We start from the raw sequence: 21504 nt of genomic DNA, 5'->3' as shown, positions 1-21504 counted from the left end.
AACTTCATCCACTCAGACTTCACTAGAGCATTTAGTAATTAATAACGACATGATGAATATTTCTCCCCCACTAAAGGTGACACTTTGTTGAAGTGCTGGAGAAATGAGAATATTTGCAGATCAAATGAGACTGCCTAGTAAGTTTACTCAAAACATACCACAGGCTGGGCACGGTGGCTCATGCCAGTAATCCCAGCACTTCAGGAGGCCAAGGTGGGTGGATCACAAGGTCCGGAGTTCAAGACCAGCCAGGCCAAGATGGTGAAACCCCATCTCTACTAAAAACACAAAAATTAGCTGGGCGTGGTGGCACGCACCTGTAATCCCAGCTACTTGGGAGGCTGAGGCAGAGAATCGCTTGAACCTGGGAGGCAGAGGTTGCAGTGAGCCGAGATCGTGCCGCTGCACTCCAGCCTGGGCCACAGAGTGAGACTGTCTCAAAAAAAATTAATTAATAAATTTTAAAAAATGTGAAGCCACCATTTTTACCTGAGCTATCTTCATCATCTTCAACTCAAATTTCTCCTTCCAAGAGATACATTAAATTGTATTTATACAGATGTTGCTGAAGTGTTTTATTTACACAAAACTTGAAGACATTTCTCCAACAAAAAAAAGTCCATTTTACTTTTAAAATTATAAAAAAAAGCAACACCACTCCAAGCTGTTTAACATCCTGAACTCTCTGTTAACACTATCTGACCAAATTTTAATAAGAAAGGTTAATTTTTATGAACAAATAGATAACTCAATTGCAAACTACCAACATATATTCTGTCTGAACTCAGCAGTTCCCAGGAATGCTGTTTGAAGGGGGGGAAACTGAATGCATACAGAGCACGGAAGTCTGGCTGACGCGGCCTGAGCCCGCAGTAACCTTGCTCTTTATCTTCATCTTCAGGCAGCCCAGGCTGGCAGAAAAGGAAAAGGAGAGCAGTAATTAGTCAAGGCCAAAGTGTCCTCCTCTTAGTCCCTAAGAATCCTGTGAGCCAATATGAGCATCACTCCTTTTTATGTGCTATATCTCACTAACTCAGGTATTCAGTGAAGCATCTTACATGTTCGTCAAAAACTCATGTCAGTGTCCTCGGCAGAAACTGCCTGGTTATCCTCAGAAACCTCTTCAATACATGCCACTCTGAAGATGTACATGCCGTCTCTCGACAGTTTAACATAACAGGCGATTTTGTTGGATGTTGGAGATAAGACGGCTCTTTCTCTGTTATAGCATCAGATGAAGTGGGCGGCCTGGCCCTTAAAGCCAGGAAAACTATATGTTGTTAATAAACAGAATGGCAATCAGCCCTATTGTTATTATTATTATTACTATTTTGAGATGGAGTCTCACTCTGTCGCAAGGCTGGAGTGCAGTGGCACGATCTTGGCTTACTGCAACCTCTGCCTCCTGGTTCAAGCAATTCTCCTGCCTCAGCCTCCTGAGTAGCTGGGATTACAGGCGCGCACCATCACGCCCAGCTAATTTTTGTATTTTTAGTAGAGACAGGGTTTCGCCACATTGGCCAGGCTGGTCTCAAACTCCTCACCTCAGGTGATCCGCCCAACTCGGCCTCCCAAAGTGCTGGGATTACAGGTGTGAGCAACCATGCCCTGTCTATTAGCCCAATTAGATACTCATAAGTAAGTGGTTGGTAGGAGCTGGTATCAACTGAGGGAACAGATTCTCCCATCCCACCCAAACTCCAGGGCACATGCCTATTGAGAAGAATGGCAGAATCACCTGTGCGACGTAAGTTATTTCTCCATTTTTTTCTGTGTGCAGCATGTGTAATTTAATTCAAGCATAACAGACATGACTAGTTACCTATCCAACACCTATTCTCCCCCGTTTCCTTATTAACAGAGGCCCTCACTTTTGGGGAGTGCTGTGACACACTCAGTCAAATTTTCACCTCTCCAGATTCCCCTGCAACTAGAGTGAGCCCTGTGGCCTAGTTCTGGTCACTATGATGCAGACAAAAATCTATCAGCTTGGGCTTCCAGGAAAACTGTTTCCCTGATTTTAAAAAGTAGGGAGGAAGCTGGGCATGGTGGCAGACGCTTATAATCCCAGCATTTTGGGAGGCTGAGACAGGAGGATAAGTTGAGCCCAGGAGTTCAAGACCAGCCTGGGCAACACAGCAAGGCCTCATCTCAAAATAGACTAAATGAATAAAAAACGAAAGAGGGGAGGGTGTTGGCACACATCTTTTACCTTTTAGTTTTACTCAACTCCTTCTTCCTGCCTGGGGTGTAGAAAAGATACCTAGAGGCTCAACAGCCACGCCGTGATTATAAAATTCCCAAGTCACATAAAGAATGGTAAAGCAAAAAGCTCAAAGAGCCCAGGTCCCTAATAACTACTTAAAGCTGCTGTGCCACTGGCCCTGGACTACGTTGCTGCTCTTCACAGGGGAAAAAATAAAAGCCCTACTTGGTTTAGCTGCCAGAGTCCAATTTCTGTTACTTGTGACCAAATGCAACACGCACATTTAGTTCACATTTAATCCAATTCTCTATTGCAGCTGGGAATTATTCCAATATTCTTAGCGCAGATTAGCCTTTTTTAATATCCTCTTTTAGTCCTATTTTGATTTGGAGATTTGTTGCTATTGCTATGTCCTCAAAAGAAAACAGCATTTTTTTCCCTCAATAATGTAAGTAATTCAAGATATGTGTACAAAGATACTCACTACAAATTTTTTTAATCATAATTAAAAATAACCTGGCTGTCCCTCATAGGGAAAAGGATATTTAAGTTATAGCATGTTTCTAAACTATTTTGCAGTTATTAAAAAATAAGATCTATATTGCTGCCTAAGAGGCAAGTCCTATTTTTATTGCTGAATGAACGAATAATATATATTTAGTATATCATTAAAATATATTTACAGGCTGGACGCAGTGGCCCACGCCTGTAATCCCAACACTTTGGGAGGCCAAGGTGGGTGGATCACCTGAGGTCAGGAGTTCGAGACCAGCCTGGCCAACATGGCGAAACACTGTCTCTACTAAAAATACAAAAAAAAAAAATTAGCTGGGTGTGGTGGGAGGCACCTGTAATCCCAGCCACTCGGGAGGCTGAGGCAGGAGAATCGCTTGAACCTCAGAGGAGGAGGTTGCCGTGAGCTGAGATCCTGCCGCTGTACCCCAGCCTGGGCAACAAGAGCAAAACTCCATCTCAAAAACAAAAACAAAAACATATATACGTACACATGTGTAAATATTTGTATATATTCTGGTGTAAGCATCAGAATAAATCTTTGGAAGAATATCCTCCCAACTATCAAGAAGTGTTTATCTCTGGATCATGGATAAGAGGAAAGGCTGGGGAGAACAAGGAAATGTAACTCTTTATAAACTTCTATGTTGTTTATTACACAAAAGTAACTCCTATCTGTCTTTTTCTTTTTTTCTTTTTTTCTTTGAGACAGAGTCTCGCTCTGTTGCCCAGGCTGGAATGCAGTGGCACAATCTCAGCTCACTGCAACCTCCACCTCTTCGGTTCAAACGATTCTCCTGCCTCAGCCTCCCAAGTAGCTTGGATTACAGCCTCGTGCCACCACACTCGGCTAATTTTTTGTATTTTTAGTAGAGATGGGGTTTCACCATTTTAGCCAGGACGATCTCCATCTCCTAACCTCGTGATCTGCCCTCCTCGGCCTCCCAAAGTGCTGGGATTACAGGCATGAGCCACCGTGCCCGACCCCCTATATTTCAGTAAGTTGTAAAAACACAGAACGACCTAAGATAGAAATTAAATTTACTTTAAATATCACCACACAGAAATAAACTCAGCTGACATTTCTACAACATCCATTTAGAATCTAGACCTCTTACTTCTCATCCAAGTACATAAATAAATGCAAACTCTCATCCTCCATAACCGCCCTCCCCCTGTTGGGTTATCTCTGCACTTGATCTTAGCCAAAAGATCTAGTGGGGTGATAGTCCAATTATCTCATTCGTCACTCCTTCTCATCCTCTTGCTGGCTTCATCTCCTCTACCTGACTTCAACACATTGGAGTAGCCCAAGAATGTTGTCCTGGGCTGCCTCTCTATACTGAGTCCCTCAGTCAATTCATCCAGTCTATGTTCAGCCCCCAGCCGTGAGCTTCAGTCTCAGATATTCAGTTACCCACATGACAATGCCATTCAGATGCTGAGATCACATATGGAATGCATGTCCTGAATGTGAGATGCATATCCATCCTTATCCTCCCCCGGCCAATCAACTGGTCCTTTCCCAATCTTCCCCATCTCCTTAAGTGACACCGGTTTCCACCCAGCTGCTTAAGCCCCAAACCTAGAAGCTGCCCTTGATCCTGCCTTTTCCCACCTATCACATCCAAGCCATCAGCAATCCTTCCAGATCCTTCTCTACTGCCCATATCATCCAATTCTCCACCCCGAAACATACATGCCTTCGAAAATAGTCCTTTGACTACTACCCATTCATTGCAATTGGAATAAAATCCAAACTCCTTACCATGGCCTGTAAGGTCCTGGGTCACCCCCACCATCCCCACCCACACCCTTCCTAACTTCATCTTATGTATTCTGCCCTTGCTTCTTCTACTGGGGCCCTCCCCACATTTTTAGAATATACTAAGTATATTAGTATATTAATAGACTTAATCTCAGAACATCTGCCTGGGCCATTCCCTCTGAAATGGACTTCCTCAGAAGCTGCTGGCTCCATCTCAACCTTCAGATTTCAGCTCAAATGTCACATCCTTAGAGAGGTTTCACTTGGCCTTTCCTCCTTCCATGCTGTGAGTCTCTCTCTTATCCACAGTATTTTCCTTCTTAGCACAGGTATGAATCCTCATCTGTTTCCTTTATTACCACCACTCAATCCTATAGAACTGAGGTCAGGGATCCTGCGGATATCGTTCTACCCCAGCATCTAAGACAGTCCCTGGCACCTAGAAGACTTAGTTGTTTATTGAGTAATGAGCAGGCGCATACTCATATAACATTTCATACAAGTGGGATCATGTTATATATGCTACTTTGCGACTTTTCACTTACTGTTAAACATCTTCTCAAGTCAATTAATATCATCTAAATCTTTGTAATGGCTACATGGCATATCATATGACTGTATTTAGCTGGGCATCTAGGCACTTTCCATTATCTTCCTATTATGATTAAGTTTGTAATATATATTATCACACGTATCTTTGCACTTGTCCAATTTCATCTGTAAGATAATTTCCTAGAAGCGGAATTATCAGGTCAAAAATAATAAAGCACAGTCTTGGACATGAAAACAGTTTTTTAAAAAAAAATCACCTACTCTATTTACTCTCAAGTTAAAATTAAACTAAATACAAGTTTTGCAAAAATAATTACTATACTTTCAAGTTAAACAGAATTACATCCTTATAAAAATATACTTGGATATGGTCTGCTTACAAAATCTACTTTAGACCTCTAAATTACAGAAAATCCCTGAGTGGATATCTGTATAAAAAGCCATATTATTAAAAGCTGTGAGAATGAACAAAATAATATTCAAAAAATCCAGCTGGGTGGGAGGGTTGCTATCCTTAAAGAGACTGCATCCAAGAACAGAATAGTTGGTGGTTGTCTCACACATTCCATACTTATTTACTCTGTGATCCTCCATGACTCTGCCAGAAAACTCACGAAGCAGGAGCACCATCAGCTGAAGGACCATTCAGCAAAACACAGGGCTCTCAGAGATAACTATAAGCTTCCTCCTTTGAAAAGCTCAGAGTCAGTTCCATTGGTCTCAAATCCCCTTGCTTTAGTAGCTGCTGAAAGACGGTCATCAACCCCCACATCCTCACCTGATGCTGTGTGTACATCTCCTTCTGGACCCCAGTCCATCTACTGCTCTTCCCTGCCTTCCCCACTCCCTGAGGTCTTCCTCTCCTGCCCCTACAATTCAATCTGCCAGCAGCAAATGAATATCCTTAGCCTCTTCTAGAAGAAAATATTTCCTTTCCTCTAACTAAAACATGGCTGGTTTCTGAAGGTACCACCTCCCCCGACACCCTGACTCAATTGAAAGCTTTTTTTCCTCTGAAATCCCGTGACTTCCTGGCCAGGCAGAGGGGTAGCGTTCTCCTTGCTCCCCACTGCTGCACACAGGCATGACTCTGACTCTCATAGAAACCTCCCTGCTGAAGTTTGTCATCCATCTGCATTCTACTATCAACCTCCTGGCCCCTTTGTCCACTGGGCCCTGGTTCCTATCAGCTTAGCAGTAATTATAACACTATCACGAAGCATCTGTTTTCAAGCTCCAGCTTCTTGGTTCTTCAAGTCCCTCCTTCTTCTAGTAGTTTCTTCAGTGCCACCACAGCTATGTGCACTCCAACCTGTTATCATCACAGATGTCTTGATTCTCAACATCCCACATTCTGACCACATCTTCCAGGCCTTTCGCCATCACTTGTTCTCCTGCTTACCTGGACAATTTTATCCACAGAAATGCCCATCCGTTGAACCCATTACTTTATCTAACTGGTCCATCGAAGGAACTGGCTTCAATTTCTCCTTCCCAGTCAGGCTTAAGGTGCATCACTCTAACAACTCCTGAGCAAACACCTCAATTTCTTGGACTGAGATTGCCTCTGGATTCTGGCAAAACCACTCCCCTAGATGAAGCCTTCTCTCTAACTTTCTTTACACCTGAATCTGAGCAGAATTTTGCTGGAGAAAAATCATGCAAGAAAGCTCATTACAAACCTCAAAAGGACACTTAAGGCTAACCAGAAATTACTAGAATCAGCAGTACACTAACTAGGAAGAAAGAACAGAAATTATTGTTAATGATTTTAAATGTTTCTCCATTAAGTTCAGTGTTGCTGCAGACATTGTATCCCTAGTTTTTTAAGAGTCTTATTGTTTATTGGTTGGATTTTACTCATGAATGGGTGCTGAATTTTTATCAAATGTGTTTTCTGAATTTACTAGAATAAGTATGTGGTTATTCTATTGATCAGGTAAAAATAAATTAATAGATTCTTAAATGTTAAACCATCCTTGCATGTATGATCTCCATCTACTTCTAATGGCTTTTCTTTTTTTCTCCTCAATACACACACATATACACACACACACACACACCCTCCACCCATACACATAATACTGGTGGAGTATGTTTGCTAAATTTTTAGCATTTTTGTATTTATGTTCATTTGAGACTGATCTATAATTTTCTTCTCATGATTGTCCTTGCCCTGTTTTGGTATCAAGGTTATAGAAACTTCCTAAAATAAACTGGGAAGCTTTCCTTTTTCCCCTCTTCCTTGGAATCATTTGTTTATGGATTACTTATTCCCTATAAATTTGATAAAACTTATATTAAAAATATCAGGACCTGATGTATTTTTTTTATAAATTAAGGATGGGCTTTTTATACTATCAATTTAATTTCTTTAATTATGATTCTAGGTAATACATATTCATCTAGGAAATTGTTCATTTCATCTAAGTTTTCAAATTTGTTGACATATTGCTGTTTCTAATATATTCTTTTGCTTTCTAAGACCTCTATGAATTGGTTATTTCTACATTTCATTCATATTCATCTAGGAAATTATTCATTTCATCTAAGTTTTCAAGTTTATTGACATATTGCTGTTTCTAATACATTCCTATGCTTTTTAAGGCCTCTATGAATTGTTTATTTCTACATTTCATTCAAAATTTCAATTGTGCCTTCTCTATCATTTTATTTTCTTGATCAGTCTGAAGTGGAAGTTTGTTTAATGCATTTAGTCTTTCTAAAGAACCAGGTTTGGTTTTACTCCTTCCCCTATGGTTTCCATTTTGTTTATTTCGGATTTGAAACTCATTATTAACTCCCTTCTAATTGCTTTGGACTTGTACCAGTACTCTTTTTTCTAATTTGTTTTTCAATCATGTTCTGTCTACTTTTTCCCCTCTCCTTGTCCTTATACATTAGAATCAGCTGGTCAAGTTTCAAAAAATAACCCTGCTGGGGCTTTGAGAGTGGTAGATTTAATTCCTTTACTAATGTAGGCAGAATGGACACCTTTATGTTATTCCATCTCCCATTCATTGGTCCTGATTTTAGTGATAATGCATTTAGAATTTCACGATTAAGCAGAATACTGGCTTTTGAGCTGAGATTTATCATACTACAGAGTAACCAGTCACTACTATTTTATTAGGTTTTATGCAAATTCAAAAACAGATGTAGAATTTTCAAATGCTTTTGGAAATAAAGATAATCATAATGATTTTTCTCCCTAGATCTATTGGTAATTAATGTATTAGTATATTCCCTAATATCAAACCATCTTTGCGTTCCTGGAATAAATCTCATTTGTTCATGACAATATGCTGCTAAATTCTGTTTGCCAACACTTTATTTAGAATTTTGGTGTGGTGGTTGTTGTTGTCATTATTGTTGTTGTTGTTGTTATTATTATTGAGACGGAGTATTGCTCTGTTGCCCAGTCTGGAGTGCAGTGGCATGATTTCAGCTCACTGCAACCTCTGCCTCACGGGTTCAAGCAATTCTCCTGCCTCAGCCTCCCAAGTAGCTGGGATAACAGATTCCCATCACCATGCCCAGCTAATTTTTGTATTTTTAGTACAGATGAGGTTTCACCATGTTGGCCAGGCTGGTCTCAAACTCCTGATCTTAGGTGATCCACCCGCCTCAGCCTCCCAAAGTGCTGGGATTAATAGGCATGAGACAACATGCCCAGCCTAGAGTGGTTATTTTAAGTGAGATTGTTCTGTACCTCTCTTTGCAATTTTTGTTGCATTTTGACATTGTAATGCAAGATTTATGTTAAAATGAGGAAATTTTTAATCTTCTATGTGCTAGAATGGTTTGAGCAGCACTAACATTATCCTTCCTTTAAAAAACTAGTAGAATTCCTCTGTGATATAATCTGGATCCTACACATATTTATAGGGTACTTCCTTGACAACTTTGTCTCTCTCTTCTATGAAGATTTTTCTGCTAAGGTGTCCCATCTATTTAGAAGTTCATTTTGTTAAACTGTATTTTCCTGGAAAATTGCCCAGTTACTCCAGGTTCTCATCAAGACTTGGATGTGCACAGACATCTGCAAGTTAAAATGTTAAATAAACTGTAGTTCCTGCTTGACCCACATATTCCTCTCACCCTAAGTCTTCCTTATCTCTCTAACTGGCAACACCATCCTTCTCATTGCAAAAGACAAAAACTAGAAGACTGACTTCATTCTTCTTCCTTTACCTACTGCTTCCAGCTATCAGCAATTTATTAACTCTAGCTCCAAAATATATCTGAAATCTCTCTATTTCTCACCACCTCCACTGCTATCCTCCTGCTTAGAATCACTATCTTGGACACAAAAAGACTTCTGGTTAGACTCTCCTCTTCCAGTCTTCATTCCTCCCATCAATTCTTAACATAGCATCTAGAGTAATTTTCTTAAAATATAAATCAGATTATATTATCCTAATCTATTCCCAGGTTAGGATCACCAATACCTTCACCAAAAACCACATATATTTTCTCTAATCCTTAGTATAAAGTTCAAACTCCTCAACATGGACCATGAAGCCTTACCTCATTGAGAGTTTACCATGCTCCCAACTTCACTTCAAATAACTGCCTCCCTTACTCACTGTGTCTCAAAGATGACCCCACCTGGCCCTGTTACTTTAAACCACAAGTCTAGTTTCTTCTTATTCTTGAAACTTCATCTTAAATATCATTTCCTCAGAGAAACCTTTGATAAGCAACCTATCTTCAGTTGACACTTCATACCACTGCTCTCTGCCAAAGCATCTTGTTAATATCCCTCAAAGCACTTGTTGTCATCATTTTGTTTACTTACCATTTTTCTATCTTCCTTCAAAAAATGTATCTTTTAATGGATTGCCTCCATTAAACACATTTGTGTGTTAACCACTGAACAGGCTGAACATACCTAACCTGAAAATCTGATATCCAAAATACTCCATAATCCAAAATTTTTAAAATGTCAATGTCAAAGAAATGTTCACTGGAGCATTGTGAATTTCAGATGTTTGGATTAAGGATGCTCAACCAGTACATATTCTGCAAATATTCCAGAATCCAAAAACACCTGAAATCCGAAACACTTCTGGTCTCACGCATTTTGGATGAGGGATACTGAACCTGTATCTCTATGTCCATCATAGTAATTGATACAGGGTAAGCATTCAGTTATAAACACTTAATGAAGGAATGACCCAGACCCAAAAGGATAGTTTCTAAGACAGGAGAAATTGCTGTAAAGGAGAAGCTCCGCTGCAGAGATGCCCTATGAACAAAGCGTTACAGTATCTTTTAGATCTTGCCCCCTGCCCTGACCCCAATTCACATCCACTGAACAATGCAAATCTTTGCACCTACCTGAGGGCTGCAATCACAAAACCAGGCTTTGGCTTTCTTATGAAGTCTGAGTTGATTTGAACCTGGAAGAAATTGGTCCATCTCTTATTACATTCACATTAGGCAATTTAAAAACAAGAACATACATCTAGATACATCCGCATATCAGAGTTATTTCACAGACCATTATATTACTTAATTATAGAGACCAACAACCAAGGATATTAACATAGAGATTAACATGTTCATTTGATTCCATTTTATGCATTCTCTCTGTCAGTACCACTGGCCCACAACATACGCAGAGGTATTTCATGGGCACTGTCAAAGCACTGAATCCCTAACTCCTTGGAGTTCTAAGCTAGGGGCCGAAATAATCCAGTCTGAGGGATATTCTTTTCATTTCTTTAACAAAACACATAGGCCATCACTGACATGAAAACATAAGACAAGGACAGACAAGGGATACCTGTTTTACCTTGAATAAGGCTGACTAACTTCTTATAAGGCCCTTGCACATCAAGCACTCAGCCCAGGGCCAGGCACCCATAAGCACTCAGTGTGAGCTAAGAGAATCACCATCATCCCTCACTGGCAAGCCAGAGGACAGTTTTCTTGGTGTTTGGAAGAGAAAAGAACAAATGTAAAACCCCAAGGGAGGTATATTTAGGAGATGGTTGTTTTTAAGGCATTTAAGTTCACACAGGGACCTGTTATCAAAGAGAGATGAATGCAAATAGTAATTAATATCTTACAATATTTGAAGAGAAAGTTGCCTAAAATTGGGGATTTAGTCAAAATAAATGAATCCCCCAGGTTTCAGAAGACTAGGGGATACAATCTTCTCTAGTGCTTAATACAGTGTGGCTTTTTATCAGCTGTTCTCAAAGCGTGTCTGGGGAACCCCAAAGAAACCAAAGGTTCTGTGAAGTCAAAATTATTTTAGTAATAATAATAATAATAATAAGACATTATTTGTTTTTTTAAATTCTTACTCCCTCAAAAATGTCCAGGGGAATTTCCCAAAGGCTACATGACTCACAACAGATTAAACTCAGAAACAGATACGAGAATCCAGCCGGCTTCTATTAAGCCAGACATTAAAAAGATTTGCAAAAACATGAAGCAATGCTATTCTTCCCACATGCTTCCTGTTCTGAAAAGTCTAGTTATTTTTCACAAAAATCTGTTATTTATATCAACACGAAAAGGTTTATTGTTATTTTAAAATAAGTGTATTTTTTAAAATCTGTCTCAATTTTTAATATGAAAACTATTCACAGAGAGAACCCACATAAGCAAAAGCTCTTTGGGAATCCTTAGTAAATGTTAAATATGTAAAGAGGTCCTGATTCCATGACCTTGGAGAACCACTCACTACCAAACATGGATATTAAGAGAAGACAGTTTAAAAGGTGTCATCACCTTTAACTATACATAATGCAACACAGAGGGAGACGGTGTGTGAGGGATTGTGGAAATGGTTCATACAGTCATTATCATTAACTGTGTTAACTGGAGTAAAAGGCAGGATAGATAACTCAAATTTTAAAAGAATTTTTTTTTTTTTTTTGCTTTGAAATATATGTATGACCAGAAGAATATCCTTCCAAAAACCACGTGCCTTAAATTTCTGTGAAAGCAGCTGATTCTCAATTGGAAGATAAAGCTTTAACTATTATAAATTTATATGGGGATTCCTTTTGATTATTCTAATGGGAAGAGAACACTAGAATTTTCCCTCAGGGCAGAAGTAGAGAAGCAGGAGTCCAGACTCAACTCTCCCCTTCTTTGGGCTCCAAAACATGGGACGATATCCCAAATGGATAGAAAGAGAAGCCCCAGAGGATGCACTGACAAATTACAGTCCAGGGAGCCATAGCAGGATCAACCCATTTGTTGTTTAAAAAAATGTGTAAATGAGTAAAATAGAATATAGTCTATCAAAAGCACAATTTTGTATATAACTGAACATTTGTATGAAACTGAAAACTGTTTACTTAGAAGCCTAAACATTTTTCTCAAAATCTAGTCATTTTAATTTTTAAAAATACTGCTTCAAAATAAAACAATCGGCATTTTTAAAAAACACAGAAATTTGGATGTTAGGCTTTTCAAGATTTATGCTTCTTGACTGGTATCATTAGCCGCACTCTATCCTCAGGGAGGTGCCACAGAAGCGGCCAGTTCAAAAAGATGCAGCTATTTTGCTAGTTCTGGGAGTTTCACCGTCACCAACTGCCCATTCTCCAGCTAAAGCATTACCTCGTACTTCAACCAAGATTCTGCTAGAAAGAACACCTTTCCAAGTACCTTAGCACTTGCAGATCACAGAAAGATTGCAGATCAGCAGACTGTTTCCCCCAGAATTCCTAAGATTGAACAAAAGTTTTGTTTAAGTAGTTAGTGTTATTTTTCCCTGGGAAAGATCTGAAGTCAGAAAATGTTCCAAACAAAAGAAACTTACCAGAACCTCCTTCTCAAGGTGTTCCAGGGCCTGAATATCCTTCTTAAGACTGCTCAATTCTTGAAGAACCAAATTTTGAAAGCGCTCTAGTTTATTGAGTCTAACAAACGTAAAAGCAGTAAATGTCATTGGGACGGCTTGGATGTGACAGCAGACTTTCTTAGTAAGTCATCTGATTACAAGGCTACTTCAGATTCTTCTCCAGACATTTCTTGTCATGGGAACACGTGGTGTCTCCCTTCTCTTCCCTTCCCTCCCTGCCTGCTCATCCCCAACCTGGAAACCTCACTATGCAAACTCTCAGGTCATCTTTTTCCTTTTTTTTGTTTCTGAGATGGAGTTTCACTCTTGTTGCCCAGGCTGCAGTGCAATGGCGCAATCTCAGCTCATTGCAACCTCCACCTCCCGGGTTCAAGTGATTCTCCTGCCTCAGCCTCCAGACTAGCTGGGACTACAGGTGCACGCCATCAGACCCAGTTCATTTTTTTTGTATTTTTAGTAGAGGCGGAGTTTCACCATGTTGGCCAGGCTGATCTCGAGCTCCTGACCTCAGGTGATCTGCCTGCCTCGGCCTTCTAAAATGCTGGGATTACAGGCGCGAGCCACCGCACCTGGTCTCAGGTCAGCTTTCAACAGCAGCACAGAGGAAGCTGATTTTTTTTTAGTAGAGAACAGGACAGATGACTCCAGGGAAGATGAGACTGAGGCTCCCCATCCCTTCCTACCTTCTACTTGCTCCCCTTTCTCTTGCATTAAGCTGGCCCTGAAAGCTGTGGTCAGGAATGAGCTAATACACTCTTTTCCCACATCTACATTTTAGCTCTAACATTTCTAAAAGTCGTTATTCTTTGTCTAATGGTCATATTTGCTTATTTGTTAATTTTCTTATTTGCTTGCTTGTAGTTTGTCTTCTCTATTAGGTCAAATGTTTCCATGAAGAGCATCTAAAACTCGTGCTCACCTCACTCTCATACCAAGCACAGGGCCTGGTATCCGACGTTGCTCAGTGTGCATTTGCTGAGTGAACGCATAGATAATTGTGTGCCCTTGAAAGAGCATGGGAATTCCACAAATGCAAAGTCCTTCATGGGCTTGCTTTCACATTCAAAGGACACTGCATGCATACCAGACTTTGAAAAATAGTAAAAATTTCTATTCAGTCATAATGTATCCATCCTCAGAAACTTTCTGTCTCGGTTAAGCAAATCAACTGGCCATTCCTTTCTTCCCTTCCTTCATTTACAGGCCATTCTCTCCAACAAGGAACAAGTTCTACTCTCACCTTCCCTGTGCCATTCGACTCTTTGTTTCTAAAACCTCGCTCAGGAAGCACTTCCATTGTAATCACTCGGAATTCACTCAAACCACTACAGAAACCCATCCCTCCACTCGCCTTCCTCGCCCCTCTGAAATCCTGGCACCTTTGTATTTCTTGTTACATGGTCATAAGGGTGTGTGTGTATGTGCACATACAAATGTGTGTATTGTGTATGTATGGTGTTTTCTTTTTTTTTTTTCTTTGAGACAGAGTTTTGCTCTTGTCACCCAGGCTGGTGTGCAAGGGCATGATCTCGGCTCACCGCAACCTCTGCCTCCCAGGTTCAAGTGATTCTCCCGCCTCAGCCTCCCAAGTAGCTAGGATTACAGGCATGTGCCACCACGCCCAGCTAATTTTGTATTTTGAGTAGAGACGGGGGTCTCTCCATGTTGGTCAGGCTGGTCTCGAACTCCCAACCTCAGGTGATCCACCTACCTCGGCCTCCCAAAGTGCTGGGATTACAGGCGTGAGCCACCACGCCCAGCTGGTGTTTTCTTACTGTGGTAAAATACACATAACATAATATTTACCCTTTTAAACATTTTTAAGTATAAAATTCAATGGCATTAAGTATATTCACAATGTTTTGTAACCATCATCACTATCCATTTCCAGAACTCTTCCATCACCCCGAACAGAAATCTGTACCCATTAAACAACAGCTCCTCCTTCCCCCAACCTTTGGCAACCTCTTTTGCACTCTCTGCCTCTATGAATTTAACTATTCTAGGTACACCTCATATAAGTGGAGTCATATAACGTTTGTTCCCTGTTATCTGGTTTCTTTCCTTTAGCATCATGATTTCAAGGTTCATCCGTGGTATAGCATGTGTCAGAATTTAATTCTTTTTTAAGGCTGAATAATAGACCATTGTATGGATATAGCACATTTCATTTAGCCGCATTTTTAACATATATATCCATGCTTGCCTTGTCTTCATAATTGGATAATAATTTTTTTTAAGAACAGCATTTTAGTATCATGGTAGACCATGAGGCTTAAGAAGGACATTTAGTTCAAACCCTTATCATATGAGTGAAGAACCAGAAACCCAGAAGGGTTAAATGACGTATCAATCCTCATATCTGCTCAGGCCCCAACTCCTCAGGGCCCTAGCACAGTGGTCATGAGACAAACATTGTTGGTGAGTGATCATACTTCCATGACTTTGTTTGAAAATCTAATACTCACCTGTACAGTTGCATCTGGTTTAAAAGTTCTATTAGGCAATCTGGTGCTTTCTTTGCATTTTCCGAATTAAGTGGACGCTTTCCGTACCTAAGCTAAATCATAACAACAATAACAAAATGATCAAATTTGGGTTTAATATAATTACATAAATTGAGTGTATGTTTTGTGTTAAAAAGATGCTGCCAGCATGCAATGATATTCATAGCAAACATGAGTGCTAAACAAGTGTGATCAGGCATCATCCTACACACCTGTCAGGTATTACCCCAGGTTCAGTACCAATACAGAACAAGCTGAAATAGAAAAATTTACACTCATGCTACCTGATGTAGTTTGCATATTTGTCCCCACCCAAATCTCATGCTGAAATGTAATCCCCGATATCGGAAGTGAGGCCTAGTGGGAGGTGTTTGGGTCATGGGGACGGATTCCTCATGGCTTGGTGCCATCCTCACAATAGCGAATCATGACACCTGGTTATTTGAAAGTGTGGCACCTCCCCACCCCTTGCTCCTGCTCTCCCTACGTGACACACCCACTCCCCCTTGGCCTTCCACCATGAGTAAAAGCTCCTGAGGCCTCCCCAGAAGACAAGCAGATGCCAGTGCCATGCTTCCTGTATGGCCTGCAGAACCTGGAGCTAATTAAACCTCTTTTTTAAAAAACATAAATTATCCAGTATCAGGTATTTATTTATAGCAATTCAAGAATGGCCTAATATACTACCAATACACAGAATGAATACTGTGAATACATTTCTATGACTAATTGGCTTACACCGGTACCACAGAAAATAAGACTCTGGAGATCTAAGTTAGTTAAATGAATGTTGGTTAGAGTAATATACTTCTCTCAAATGTACGAATAAATAAGTCATTTGCGATTCATAAGTAACAGGACAAAAAAGGAAGATTGAAATGGTTCCAATATTCATCTTGTGGACAAGATTTGGGGATGGGCTGTATGCAGTGTCTCAAAGGTCTGCCACCACTCGGCCAACCACCAATCCACAGTCTACCTCCATCTTTGTCTCAGATTCCTCTCTCTTTTTTTAAAAAATAGAGACAGGGTCTTGCTCTGTGGCCCAGGCTGGAGCACAGCGGCATGATCATAGCTCACTGTAACCTTGAACTGCTGGACTCAAGGGATTCTCTTACCTCAGTCTCCTGAGTAACTGGGACTACAGGTGTATGTCACCATGCCTGGCTAATTTTTAAAAACATTTTTGTAGACACAGGGTCTCACTATGTTGCATGGGTTGATCTTGAACTCTGGCCTCAAGCAATTCTCTCCTCTTGGCCTCCCAAAGTGCTGGGATCCATAGGCATGAATCACCGTGCCTGGCCCCAGACTCCCCTCTAGTCCACTTGGTTCCCTCCTTCCCCTCCTCCTTGTCTATCACTGTGACCAAATCATTGCTTTCCGGTAGTTCAGTTGTCTGAAAATGCTACCAATGAAACCAAACTATCAGTCTGATTTACACATAGGTCCACTTGGTCTCATTGGGGCAAATGAAAATGGAATCGCTGTCTGATAAATACAAACCACAATTCAGAAAGACTGAAATCAGTGACCACAGCTAAGACAAATACCCCTCCCCAAACACTTAGAAGCACCTTCACATATGAAGGCTAACAACAGCATTGATAAATAATATGAAGTTGTTACTTTAAATTCATAATGAACTAGCTTCTCCTTCTTTCTTCTTTTTCAGCTTTGTTGAAGTATAATTGACAAATAAAAATCAGGCCAGGTACGGTGGCTCACACCTGTAATCTCAGCAGTTTGGGAGGCTGAAGCAGGAGGATCATCTTAGGCCAGAAGTGTAAGACCATACTGGGCAACATAGCAAGACCCTATCTCTACAAAAAATTTTTAAAAGTTAGCCAGGTGTGTTGGCATGCACCTGTAGTCCCAGCTACATGGGAGGCTTAGGTGAGAGGATCATTTGAGCCCAGGAGTTCAAGGTTAGAATGAACTATGATTTCACTGCTGCCCTCCAGCCTTGGCAACAGAACAAGATCCTGTCTCTAAAAAACGAAAAACAAAAGTTTTATGTATTGAAAGTATACACATGATAGATATACATATACGTTATGAAAGGATTACCACAGGCCAAGCTTGGTGGCTTACACCCGTAATCTCAGCACTTTGGGAGGCTGAGGCAGGTGGATCACTTGAGCCCAGGTGTTTGAGACCAGCCTAAGCAACAGAGTGAGACCTTGTCTCTATTTAAAAAAAAAAAAAAATTTTTTAATGATTACCACAATCAAGCAAATTAACATATTCATCACTTCACATAGTTACCTTCTTGGGGGTGATGGTGGTAGGAATACTTAAGATACACTCTCTCAGCAAATTTCAAGTACACAGTACATTATCACTAACTATAGTGATGTTATGTTATAGGTTAGGTCTCCTATGCTGTATGTTAGGTCTCCAGAACTTACTAACTTGTAACTGAAAGTCTGTATGCTCCATCCAACATTTCCCATTTCCCCTACCCCGACCCCGGGGGTAACCACCATTCTACTCCCTCTTTCTGAGTTCAACTATTTTTAGATTTCAATATAAGTGAGACCATGCAGTACTGTCTGGCTTATTTCACTTAGCATAATGTCCTCCAGACTCATAACGCTCTCGTTTTTTACGTTTTGTGGACTATTACCTCGTATTTTCTTTCCAGTTTTCTAGACAAATTTTCAAAGGTTGGGAGAATGGCAGAATCGTTCAAGTTCTCCGGCACAACTTCTAGGGATGAAGTGGAAATTCCTTCTGGAAAACAAAAATAAAACATTGAATAAAACTAACAAAGTGTTCAAACTAGACTTGCTCAATTCATCAGTTGCCCAGAGGACGAGTTATTTGGAAGCACAGATGCGAACCATGGAAGCCCTGCTGACTGCCCGGACATGACCTCGTTTTCTGGCAAGTGCTCATTTCTTCCAAACCTTCCCAGCACTTGAAAGCAGGGCAACTGACATTCTGTCTAAGAAGCAGGCCAAGGTGTTGTAAGAGGTTCTGAGGAGGACATATGGCTAGGGTATTTCTCTGGTGTAACTGCTCCTGGGTGCCCCTTGCTTGCAAGGGGTCTGGTGCTGTTCTGAGGGATTTGCAAGCATCAGTTCTTTTAAGTCTCACAAAAATTGTGTGAAGTAGGTACTGTCAGGATTCCCGTTTAACGGAGCTCACATAAGTTTTGTGTGCTCATACCAGCAGCTCCTGGATTCAAATCCAGGCTGTCTGGAATCAATGCTTTCAAATCTGTTGTGTTGGAGCCCTTTGTTTCAAAATGTGTGGTACCATTTGTCCAGAAGGGCAGCCTCAAACATGCAGACATGTCATATCATTCTTCTTAATCGGTATAGATATTTCACACACAAAAATTTGGTTAATAACTATCAACTGTATCAGAGACCTACAACTTTAGGAACGCTTGGGCCCTGAAAATTGCCAGAAGGAAGAGTTAAGAGGAAGAAATAAAAATGCTAGGGGATAGTGGCACTTGCTTTTATCTATAATTTGTGCAACAATTTACTTGTCTCCGAAAGCACACAAAGCTTAGTTTTTAGGATTTTGTAGCTACTATGATCTTAAAACTATACCTCCCTTGTAATTCATGTTGGTACATCCTGTGCTGACCCACTTATCCCACTCCTACTTGAACCACTGGCTGGGTGCATGATGTTACCTGGCAACTCTCTTTCTTCTGTTATTGAGAAAGGGGATCCTGGAGCAACGTCTTCTTCCAATCTTGATTGTTTTGACTTAGCAAAACTACCTTCTGGTATGTCTAAAGGCAAACAGAGCAAATTTCCTTTTGACTCAAAATTATCTTGTTCATTTTTTGGCAGTTAATATCTGACTTTGACAAGTAGCATCTGAAACTTGTCCCCTGCCTGTTGCTAATGAGTTACTCGGTGCATTGACTAGGCACAGCCCAAGTATCAAAGCACGATGTCTACTGATACCTGAACATGGGAACAGGCATCCCTTTGATGAGCTCAGTTACGTTTAGGAACCCTCTGCTTAGCACAGATCGCTCACTAAGCAGAGCGTTCCTAAATGAAGCAGTAATGGTAGACATCAAAAGCAACGTTTCCAGGGTTCTGAGCTACACAGCAAGACAGCAAGGTTACCAGGCAGATGGGCCTTTGGAAGTGCTTCAGCTCACATCCTGGAGCGCGCCATCTGCTGGTGACACTGGCACATCAGCGCTATGCTGAAGGCTACGTCATAAACGAGGCCATCTTGCCTCCTCACAGCGGAAGTGATTTTGAGAGACTCGAACATAGATTCCCATTTCAATTCAGCATAACGCTACATATTTCCTATGCTGATGTTCACTTTTATCCCAGACATGTCTGGTCCTCACCTGGGCCCTCCCAATCTTATCAATGGCACCACCATGGTTCACAGAGCCCTGGCGTTATGCTCAACTCCTCCTTTTCTTTGCTGCCCGCTTCTCCTCCATCCTCAAGGTTCTGCCTATGGAATGAATCCCTCCCTTTCTGAGTTCCTGCCCAAGACCATCTCCCTGGAGGAAATCCTGAATCCTTCACCTTCAGTTGTCACTTCCAAATCTCTCTCTTGCCTGAGCTCTCTCAAGCGGCCAACTTGTGTCTCCAAGTATTGACATCTTTATTTCAAACCCCACTCGAGTCTATCCCTCCCCACCTAAACCACTCTCTCTCCCCCACCATACCTTTAGTTGTGACATCATCTGACTTCTCTTTTGTCACACACCTGTCTAGTTGCTGTTGATTTTTCTCTCTGAAAGTTCTGGAATTCAATTTCACTAATTCATTCCATGAATATGTGGACGTTACTATGTGCGAGAGGCAGGGCAATGCGGCTGGCAGATAGCGAGAGGTAAAGAGGCAAGTGACCTTTCCTCCACTCTGCTCCTGATATCCTGGTCTCCTTGTAGTTCGTCGAACATCCCTGCCACAGTCTTACCTCAAGGCCTTTGCACTTGAGACTCCTTCTGACCAGAGTACTTCCCCATAGATCTGCACCAAGGATTTCTCCATCCATCTAACCTTAACTTTCAATGTAGCCTCCCAACTCTTCACACTCTCTTCCCAGCTTAATTTTCTTATCAGCCTTTATCACATACAACATACTACATGTTTTACTTGTCCGTCATCTGTCTCCCACACTAGAGAGTAAAGCCCAATGAGGGCAGGCATTTTGTTTTCTTCACTACCATATCCCTGACACCGACAGAAGTGTCTGGCACATAGTAGACACTCAGTAAACATTTGTTCAATAAATGAATAGATGAATGCTGCAGAATACCCAAGCTCCTACAAATAAAACACCTGATATGCCCAATGGAGATCTCAATACAACAGATAAAGAGTTTATTTCAATTCTGTTATTCTAATTCTCCTAGTGGTGAGGGTAGAGGTAGAGAAACAGCACAAGCTTTAGAGACCTAAATAGCCACTATATATTTGCTATAGTGGCCAGGTTTTGGGCTATTGCTACAAATTTGCCACCAAGAAAATAAAAGTTCCAGAAGGGGCAGAATAGGCAGTAAGGAAAAGAAACTGCCTGTATTAATAGACAAATAGCAATTAATACATTTAACACTTTAACACAAATAGCAATTAATACATTTAGCACTTTAAGATCTGATAAAACTATCTTTTGGAGGAAGCTATAAATATATGAATTTGGAAAAAAAAGAAAATGGTAAACAAGAGAGGTAAGAAATACCAACTGAGAGAGAAAAAGGATTATCTCAAAGCAAAAAGGACTAAACCAGTAATAATAGTAACTAGTAATAACTATTAAGGACAGACCTAATGGGACACCCTAATTAGTATTCTATAATACTACTTTCATAAACTGAAAAATTCATTAGAGATCACATTTCCATTCTGCAGAACTTAGAAAAGAAAGAGCCAGTATCTAGCCTCTCTGTAATAAAAAAAGAAAAGAAACACATTAAGAAATACTCTTGGCCGGGCGCGGTGGCTCAAGCCCGTAATCCCAGCACTTTGGGAGGCCGAGACGGGCGGATCACGAGGAGTCAGGAGGTCCCGAGACCATGAAGTGGCCTTTCTGGTGAAACCCCTGTCTCTACTAAAATACAGGGAGGCCGAGGTGGCCGGGCCTGTAGTCCCAAATTTTCGGGAGGCTAGAAGGAGCGGAAGAA

General features: G+C 40.8%; 1 protein-coding gene across 1 annotated transcript in view; it reads right to left on the bottom strand.

Moving 5' to 3' along the window:
- Positions 1-562: 562 nt before the first annotated feature.
- SYCP2L (synaptonemal complex protein 2 like) overlaps positions 563-21504 on the bottom strand; it is a 79357-nt gene continuing 58415 nt past the window's right edge. The window contains exons 21-27 of the mRNA XM_031666909.1: positions 19030-19131; positions 18007-18113; positions 15339-15430; positions 12829-12928; positions 12675-12733; positions 10383-10444; positions 563-911 (exon numbers count right to left, since the gene is read on the bottom strand). Of these exons, the coding sequence (XP_031522769.1) occupies positions 10420-10444; positions 12675-12733; positions 12829-12928; positions 15339-15430; positions 18007-18113; positions 19030-19131 (485 nt within the window). The 3' untranslated portion in view covers positions 563-911; positions 10383-10419. The remainder of the gene's footprint in view (positions 912-10382; positions 10445-12674; positions 12734-12828; positions 12929-15338; positions 15431-18006; positions 18114-19029; positions 19132-21504) is intronic.

The sequence above is a fragment of the Papio anubis genome, chromosome 6 (genome assembly GCF_008728515.1).
Source record: "Papio anubis isolate 15944 chromosome 6, Panubis1.0, whole genome shotgun sequence".
In the NCBI taxonomy this organism is placed as follows: Eukaryota; Metazoa; Chordata; class Mammalia; order Primates; family Cercopithecidae; genus Papio; species Papio anubis.
Note: the sequence above shows the minus strand (reverse complement) of the source record. Positions and strands in the feature narration are given on the sequence as shown.